Source organism: Hemicordylus capensis, chromosome 12 (genome assembly GCF_027244095.1).
Source record: "Hemicordylus capensis ecotype Gifberg chromosome 12, rHemCap1.1.pri, whole genome shotgun sequence".
Taxonomy (NCBI): domain Eukaryota; kingdom Metazoa; phylum Chordata; class Lepidosauria; order Squamata; family Cordylidae; genus Hemicordylus; species Hemicordylus capensis.
The window spans coordinates 16742831-16752115 of record NC_069668.1 but is presented as its reverse complement, the minus strand read 5'-3'; the positions used below and the strand labels follow the sequence as shown (position 1 = coordinate 16752115).

At 53.3% G+C, this 9285-nt stretch overlaps 1 protein-coding gene across 1 annotated transcript; it reads right to left on the bottom strand.

Moving 5' to 3' along the window:
- Nucleotides 1-485: 485 nt before the first annotated feature.
- Nucleotides 486-1193, bottom strand: CCDC182 (coiled-coil domain containing 182). Its single transcript, XM_053275513.1, has one exon. The coding sequence runs from the start codon at nt 1132-1134 to the stop codon at nt 625-627; it is 510 nt and encodes a 169-aa protein (XP_053131488.1). The 5' UTR covers nt 1135-1193; the 3' UTR covers nt 486-624.
- Between the last annotated feature and the right edge of the window lie 8092 nt (nt 1194-9285).

Here is a 9285-nt window from a genome sequence, read left to right as displayed (position 1 = left end):
ATGTACTGCGTCTGTCTCATAGATCAGTTTCACCTTTTAATTTGCATGACTGAAATTAATGGACTTTTGCACGATATTCTAATTTTCCGAGTTTCACCTGTAGAGATACATGCATCAAAACCACCAAAAGTCCTGGAAAACAGAACAGAACGGCAGGCGTCTTCGTTCACCGGCTCCAGATCTGCAGGGACTTGGGGTGGGTGGTGGAGAAAGCTCTTCTCTGGTGCAAGGAAACGAGGGATTTTGAAAGGCTGCTTCTGAGGAAGACACCCTTTCGGAGCGCACCTGGAACTGGGTCGCCTGGAACCAACTGCGTCCCCAGTGTGCGCTCTCTCTCTCTCTCTCTTTGTGGCTTGGTTTAAAAATCAGGAGAGAGAGATCACTCGTTAGCTAGCCGAGGCAGGGCACAACGACAAAAAATCCCAGCCAGCGGACAGGCCCCGTCAGGTGTGCCACAAAGCACAGAGATTAATTAAGGCCGGGGGTGCCAGTGTCAATATTTTATTAGGACGATTAATCATAATTCCGTCCCTCTCTTATCTTCCACCAAAGTCCTTCTCTGGCTCGATTCCCAGACACACGTTTCAAGGGCGGCCCTAGCGCTTTCTTGGGACGGGGGCTCCCCTATTCCTTAGTCCAGCATGGTGCAGCTGCCACGCCCTCGAACCAGACCGCCCTCCTGGAGGACATCTTTTCCAGGGCCAGGGTCTTTTCGCGCAGCTCTTTCTCCCGGAGCAAGAGGAACGAGAGGGCCTTGCTCCGGGCGGCGCCTCGGTCCTCCTCTCCTTGCAGCCTTTGCTCCACGTCACGGCTCCTGGTTTCCAAGGAGCTCACCAGGTCCATCAAGTAGCCGAGGGCCCCCTCCAGCTTCTGCAAGGTGCCCAGGACTTTTTGCTGGAAGTCTCTCGTGTCCTTCTGGATGTGCTTCAGGCCTTGCTGCAGCTGGGCTAGATCCACGGCGTGTTGGCTGCAGATGGAAGCCGTCAAGGTGGAGAGGAAGCAAGCTCTGGTTTGTGGCGAGGTGGCCAAGAGCCTTTCACTGCACGGAGCCTCCGAGGGCCCCGGAGAGGCGCCTCTCGGGGATGTTTCGACCATCTCCGTCTCCACAAGGACAAAGTCCTCCCAGGTGGACATCTTAAGGCATGAGGTTGGCTCAAGGGCAGTTCATGGGCAGCAAGAAGAAGCCAGCCCAAATCCCCATGACTACTCTGGAAAGCTGGGGGTCAGCAGGCTTGAGCGGTGAGATTATGACCTTGGTGTTAGATGAGCCAATGGCAGACTGGTTCACACGGCCTGATTTACATATGCCCGGCTGATTGGTTAAAAGTGAAAAAAATATGCAAATAAATCCCTCCCCAAAATCATCACCTTGAGAGATACTGTCTCCAATATTCTGAATTTTTTTTTTCCTTTGGTGGAGGAAACTAAGGGTCATCCCAAGAAACTGAAGGTAGGAAAATTTAGGACCAACTAGAGGAAGTACTTTTTCACACGGCGCATAGGCAGCTGCCATATACTGAGTCAGACCATCGGTCTATCTAGCTCAGGATTGTCTTCACAGACTGGCAGCAGCGGCTTCTCCCAGGTTGCAGGCAGGAGTCTCTCTCTCAGCCCGATCTTGGAGATGCTGCCAGGGAGGGAACTGGGAACCTAGATGCTCTTCCCGGAGTGGCTCCATCATCCCCTCAGGGGAATCTCTGACAGTGCTGCTCACACTTCTAGTCTCCCATTCATGTGCAACCAGGGTGGACCCTGCTTAGCTAAAGGGACAAGTCATCCTTGCTGCCACAAGATCAGCTCTCGCCTCCTTAATTAATTAATCAATGGAATTCTTTGCGCATTCTGCACCACCGCCAGAGGCACCCCAAGGCCCGGAGTCACCCCCATGGCTTTTGACAGCCGGTGGCTATCCCACCTGCATAGGTGGGAGTGTGCAGAATACGTCTTGCAAACAAATCTGGCTGCCTTTGCTTTGAATTGTAAATTCTCATTTTTTTTTAAAGGGAGACTACCGCCTTCTCTGGGGGACCTTGAAAAACCACCACGGGCTAGGACAGGGCTCCACCGACGTGGTGGACTACAACTCCCTTGGGCCACTGGGGCGGAGGATGATGGGAGTTGTAGTTCAGAAGCCCCAGAGTTAAGACATTCTCTGTTTTAAAAAGTCACCCCGGCAGCCAAAACTAACCGGTGCAGGAGAATTCGCGTGGAGCGGTCCAGGAGCGCCAGGGATTCCGTTTTGATTCCAGTGGAATCAGTTTGCATGGAATCACTGTGGAATGCCGGGACTGCTCAGACACCCCCAGCATCCCAAACCCGCTCGCCGAGGGCACTGCCTACAGCTAAGGTCCCGGGGGTGAGAGAGGGAGCTTGTGCGGCTTCCTTAAGAAGGCCATTTGACAGCCTAATTCTTCTCTCGCAAGCCCATCAGCTGAAATGCTCCTTTTCTTTCGCTTCATCCCATTAGTCCTACTTATACCCCTGTGTATTGCGCTAAGCAATTCTTCTGCCTTGTTGGTGGGAGAGAGGGTCATAATGCTGAGGTTTGCTTCTGCTCGGAAGGCTTTGAATCCCCACCGCTCCCTTCGGCGCGAGAGTCAGCTCTTGTCTTGGAGAGCGGAGCCGGCCAAGCACAGGCGCCTCCAAACACGTCCCCATCCTCAGGGGGGCCCATCGCTGCCTGGGGGGCCTTGCTTTGGAAGCAGAGTTGCAGAGAGCTGTGGGCGCCGATTCGAGAGCACCGATTCGAGAGCACCGATTTGAGAGCTTGGTTTTTTTTAAGCGTTTGCGGCTTAACCTTTTTGTGGCCGGTGTGCCAGGAAACACAGCAGCTCACGTTTGGACTGGCCTTACCAACACAGGGGTTCCCAAACTGGGCCACTGGGTATGATCGGACTACAACGCCCATCCTCCCCAACCACAGTGGCTGAAGGGACGATGGGAGCTGTAGTCCAAGGACCCCTGGGAACCCAGGTCTGAGAACCCCTCCGACCCCGAAGTGGTCGCCATGCCTGCAGCCCAGAAAGAGCAGGCACAGACCGCTGTGCTTTGGCCTCCTTTTCCTGCATGCAGCTTGGCTGATTTGCTCGATCCTTCTCGGCTGACTCTGACCCACGTCTGAGCCGCCACCCATCGGGGGCCAAGAGTCAGAGGCGGGCAGTCAACCAAGTCAGAACGAGGAGGTCAGCAGGAGAGAGAAAACACGCGCGGAGAGCCAGAGAAGACCGTTTCCACCCAGGCTTTGGAGCCTAGTTAGGCACGCCCGACGCATTCAAAGCTGGGCCCTTGCATCAGCAGAAGTGTTTGACCACATCCTGGGAACAGGGTCACGGTCAGCGTTCCCTGGAACGGGGAATCCCAGGTGTTGCTGACGACAACTCCCAGCATCCCCAGGTGCAGTGGCCTTTGGCTGAGGATGCTGGGAGTTGTAGTCCACACCTGGGATTCCTTGTTACAAGGAACTCAGGTCAAGGGGGTGGCCTGCCTGCTTGGGGGTTGGGGGTTGCCAGCTTGGGGGTTGCCGGTGGGCCTCCTTCTACGTAACCTACATGTCATGTGGTGTAGCAGGGATGCTGTCTCGGCCCTCCTTTCCCTCCAGGGTCTCAGCAGGGATGCAAAGGATGCCTTCCAAGTGGAAATAAGACGTCCCCATCTCTTGCTCTTCCAACAGATGGTTAAATAACTGAATATCGGAATATACCGTTGTTGGTTGTTTTTTTTTACCCGCTGCATGCAAAGCAGGCGCTGCACCACCGCGCTTCTTCGGTCCTCCTCCTAATCCACTAAGCTTTGCTCCTTATCCTTTTGATCGGAGCATTTTAACCTTGAATCCCACTTTCCGGGGTTAAAAGGGTCCCCGTGGAAAGGCGTGCAGTGGTGCTGTTTATCTTTCTGATCGGAGAATTCTAACCCTGAAAAATTGGGATTCGCTGATGGGAAAGATAAACCGCTCCACGGCGTCTCTTTCCGACGGGACCGTTTTAACCCCGACCAGGTGGGTGGTTCCCAGATAAGCCGGGATGCTTTATCAGCCCAATTGCACTGTGATTTATTTGCACTGGGCCTGACTCAAGCATATAAGAAGCTGCCTCAATCTAGCTCCGTATTGTCCATAGACAGGGGAACCGGTCTTGTGGTCGCAAGTATGACTTGTCCCCTTAGCTAAGCAGGGTCCGCCCTGGTTGTATATGAAAGGGAGACTAGAAGTGTCAGCACTGGAAGAGATTCCCCTTTTAGGGGATGGAGCCGCTCTGGGAAGAGCATCTAGGTTCCCAGTTCCCTCCCTGGCAGCATCTCCAACAAGACAGAGCTGGGAGAGAGACTCCCGCCTGCAACCTTGGAGAAGCCGCTGCCAGTCTGGGTAGACAATACTGAGCTAGAAAGACCAAGGGTCTGACTCAGTAGGCAGCATCCTCTGTTCCTATACAGAGTAGGAGCAGCACTCCACGGTGCCAGGGCTGTCCCCACCCTCCTTGGAGATGCTGCTGCCTGCCAAGGCCTGGACCTGAGACCTTCTACCACTGCAGGGTAGATCATATGCTCATTCGTTTGGGAGTCATCCGCACAACCTCCTTGAAACCATGAGTGTGAAAGCAAGTTTTGCTGTGGTTGGTTTTGTGTGTGTGTGTGTGTGTGTGTTGCTTGGGGTTAAACAAAGTCTATTAAGTTCCTAAATATAGCATCCCGGTGACATCAACGCTAAAAAAAAAACAGAAACGTCCCCTCCTTGTGGCTTGACGTATCCATTAGGCTGAGCAAATATTTTCATGTCCTGGACACCTAATTCCATTTTGACGGATGATTCAGCACAGCAAGGGGGAACCGAAAAACGGGGCTCACCTCACACGCCTTACTGAAATGCTAGCAGTTGGTGTGTGTGTGTGTGCAATCACTTTGTTGGCCATTGAGTGGGCCTGGCTCCAAGTGGCAACATGGATAAAATGTGAGATCATAAGAGCAGCCCTGCAGGATCAGGCCCAAGGTGGCCTCTCTAGTCCAGCCTCCTGTTTCCCACCGTGGCCCACCAGATGCCTCTAGGAAGCCCACAGCAGGAAGCTTAAGGCCTGCCTTTAAGTCCTTTTTCACACAACGCGGGATCCACTTGTGGAACTCTCTGCCACAGGACGTGGTGACGGCCGACAACCTGGATGGCTTGAAGAGGGGTTTGGATGACTTCATGGAGGAGAGGTCTATCAACGGCTATTAGTCGGAGGGCTACAGGCCACCTCCAGCCTCCAAGGCAGGATGCCTCTCAGTCCCAGTTGAAGGGGCCTGATCCGGCAAGGCTGTGCTTATCACACTCTAAAAGTTACCGTTTTGAGATGGGCTACTCCAGTCGCTGGGCTACATCCAGATTAGGTCATTCATGGTACAGAAGAGGGCAACCCAGATGATCAGGGGCCTAGAGCACCTTCCTTATGAGGCAGGACTACAACACCTGGGGCTTTTTAGTTTAGAAAAAAGACGACCGCGGGGAGACCTGATAGAGGTCTATAAAATCATGCTTGGTGTGGAGAAAGTGGAGAGAGAGAGATCCTTTCCCCTCTCACACAACACTAGAACCAGGGGTCACTCCACGAAATTGATTGCCGGGAAATCTAGGACCAACAAACGGAAGTCCTTTTTCACACGACGCGTGATCCACTTGTGGAACTCTCTGCCACAGGACGTGGTGACGGCCGACAACCTGGATGGCTTGAAGAGGGGTTTGGATGACTTCATGGAGGAGAAGTCTATCAACGGCTACTAGTCGGAGGGCTGTGGGCCACCTCCAGCCTCAAGGGCAGGGTGCCTCTGAGTACCAGCTGCAGGGGAGTAATGGCAGGAGGGAGGGCCTGCCCCTTTCACCTCCTGTCTGTGGCTTCCAGAGGCATCTGGTGGGCCACTGTGCGAAACAGGATGCTGGACTAGATGGGCTTCCTTGGGCCGGATCCAGCAGGGCTGTTCTTCTGTTCTTCTGTTCTTCTGTTCTCTCTCTCCTGCTGCGGCTGCTCCCCTGCCACTGGTGTTCAGAGGCATCATGCCTCCGAGGCTGGAGGTGGCCTGTAGCCACCAGACTAGTAGACCCATCTTCCCTGAATTTGCCCTTTTAAAGCCGTCCAAGCTGGAGGCCATCTCCGCATCCCGGGACAGAGAATCCCATGGATGAAGGACGTGCTGTGTTAAAAAAAAGGACTTTCTTTGGTCGGTACAACATTTCCCGGCCTTCAGTTTCTTGCGATGACCTCTGGTTCTAGTGTTGTGAGAGAGGGAGGAAAAATGATCTCCGTCTACACACACTCTCTCTCTCTCTCTTGATTAAGGGCCTTCCAGTTGGTGTCAACTCTTAGCAACCCCATAGAGAGATTCTCTCCAGGCCGATCCATCTTCCAGTTGGCCTTGAAGGTCTCTCCGTGGTGCATTCATGGTTGTCGTCATCGAGTCCACCCACCTGGCTGCTGGCCGTCCTCTTCTTCTCTTGCCTTCAATTTCCCCCAGCATGATGGACTTCTCAAGGGCGCTGGGTTTTCGCATCATGTGTCCCAAGTATATTAGCTTCAGCCTGGTCATGGGTGCCTGGAGTCAACATTCTGCTTGGATTTGCTCTCTGATCCATTGGTTTGTTTTCCTGGCTGTCCGGCATCTCCTCCAAAGCCTTCTCCAGCACTCTCTCTACTACACCATGCATGGTTTTATATGCCTCTGCCACAACTCCCTGCAGCCCCGTCGCCTTGCCTCATATGGAAGGTGCTTCTAGACCAGTTCAGAGAGACCCGAGTTCAAATCTCCTCTCAGACACCGCATTGGCCCGGTGTCCTCTTCCCATCAGCATTGAGTGACGTGGCTCAGATGCCCCTGGCACAAATTTTAGTCCATTCCTTGGAGTCTACACGGTCAGACTAATGTTTCAGCCTAGTGGGATAGGAACAAGGAAGCTGCTGCCGGCTGAGTCCGACCCTTGGTCCATGGAGCTCGCTACGGTCTGCACTGCCTGGCAGCAGCTCTGCAAGGATTCCATCAGGGGTCATTCCCAGCCCTGCCAGGGATTGAACCTGGGGCCTTCTGCATGCAGAGCAGACGCCCTGCTACTGAGTGATGGCCTCTCTCCAAAGGTTTCCCAACAGGCTTCCCCAGACAGGGCAAGCTTTCACCGGCGCGCACACCAAAGAGTTCGCCACTCTGGTTTCACCAGACCAAGAGCACAGCCCTCCCTACCCAAATCAGCCTGTGGCAAGGACATCCCAAGGAGCCCTTGTGCCAAGCAGCCTTGTGTGTCCTTGGGCCTGCTTGCCAGGACAGAAAACCAGGCGGCGTTCCTTTCCTGTTAGAGGTTGTTGATTTTTACCCACAACAGGTAAAACAGCAGAGCACTAAGGAATGAGCACACACTCCAGTTACAGAGTAGGTAGCAGAGGATGGTTCGGATATTGCAGCTATTTAAAGAAAAGACATGGAGATCCTTGTATGACTAAACACTAAATATTTACTGGTTAAATACACTTGGATAGGAAAGACCTATCTCTAATCTAAAGGACTACATAGTGGATAGGTTAGGAGAGGGAGAGAGAGATGTTCCCATCTGCTCTCTAGGAGGAAAGGAAGGATTGTGGCTCAGAAAGGTCGATGCACTGGAAGTTCATCTCCAACATTTCCTTCCCAGAAAATTAAACCAGACAAGGAGCGCCTAATCTTGCGAGTGGAGGTGCCACCAAGTTAGGCTGGACATCTTTTACACGGAGCCATCATGGGCAGGGCGGAAGTTGGACTCAGAAAGACAGCAAGTGGATAAGCTGCCACTTTTCCTCTCTCGCCTCCATCCTCACACACACACACACACGTGGGCGCCTTGAGAAAACCGAAGCACAGGGCTTCCAGCCAGCCCCGGTTCCGCCAACGTTTTCGTTTCGGGTTACTGCCCCTCAGCCAGAGAGAGGGCGGCTTTATGAGGTGTCAGCGGCAGCGGGGTCTAGCGGTGGGAAAACCTGCTTGGTGACAGTTATAGATATTCCTCCGTGAGATACGGCAGGATGTCGGGGAAATAGAACAGATTACATAAAGAAAGGAATACAGAGCAATTTCTGGTAAAGAGTCAAAGAACCATATAATTCAACATTTATACAGACAAGGCTTCAAGGGAGCTGTTAGGAACATAAAAACAGACGGTGGGCCGCACCGAAGAAGAAGCGCGGCTGTATTTCTCTCTTTTTTCCCCCTGCTCCCGTGCAGGCTGGAGAGTTTTCAAGCGTCCCACCTTTCTGTGGCTATGTCTGTAGAGGAACCCCCGGGCCTTGCAGGGGGTCCTATCCTGGGAAATGCACCTCTCCCCACAGAGGAGAGCGGGCCTTGTGGTCGCAAGCATGACTTGTCCCCATAGCTAAGCAGGGTCCACCCTGGTTGCATATGAATGGGAGACTAGAAGTGTGAGCACTGCAAGATATTCCCCTCAGGGGATGGAGCCGCCACTCTGGGAAGAGCTGAAGGTTCCCAAGTTCCCTCCCTGGCAGCAGCATCTCCAACGAGATAGGGCTGGGAGAGAGACTCCTGCCTGCAACCTTGCAGAAGCCGCTGCCAGTCTGTGAAGACAATACTGAGCTAGGTGGACCAAGGGTCTGACTCAGTAGATGGCAGTTTCCTATGTTCCTATGACTGCTTTGCAGACTTGTTTTGTTTTTTCATTAACCTATTATGATCCACTGAGGTCCCCCGGAACACATGAAGGCAAACCGCCAGAACAGACGCTAATATGTTGCTTCTGCAGGACTAGGGTGGGTGTGCCTTAGAGCTCACACACAGCTCACAGGAACATGGGAAGCTGCCATATACTGAGTCAGACCCTTGGTCCACCTAGCTCAGTATTGTCTTCACAGACTGGCAGCGGCTTCTCCAAGGTTGCAGGCAGGAGTCTCTCTCCCAGCCCTGTCTCGTTGGAGATGCTGCCAGGGAGGGAACTGGGAACCTTCTGCTCTTCCCAGAGCGGCTCCATTATCCCCTGAGGGGGAATCTCTTCCAGTGCTCACACTTCTAGTCTCCCTTCCATATGCAACCAGGGCGGACCCTGCTTAGCTATGGGAACAAGTCCTGCTTGCGACCACAAGTCCAGCTTTCCTCTCCTAAAAAGATCTCAAGTACAGAGCCAGGAAAGATCTTAGGGAATATGGGAAGCTGCCATAGACTGAGTCAGACCTTTGGTCCACCTAGCTCAGTATTGTCTTCACAGACTGGCAGCCGCTTCTCCAAGGTTGCAGGCAGGAGTCTCTCTCCCAGCCCTGTCTCATTGGAGATGCTGCCAGGGAAGGAACTTGAAGC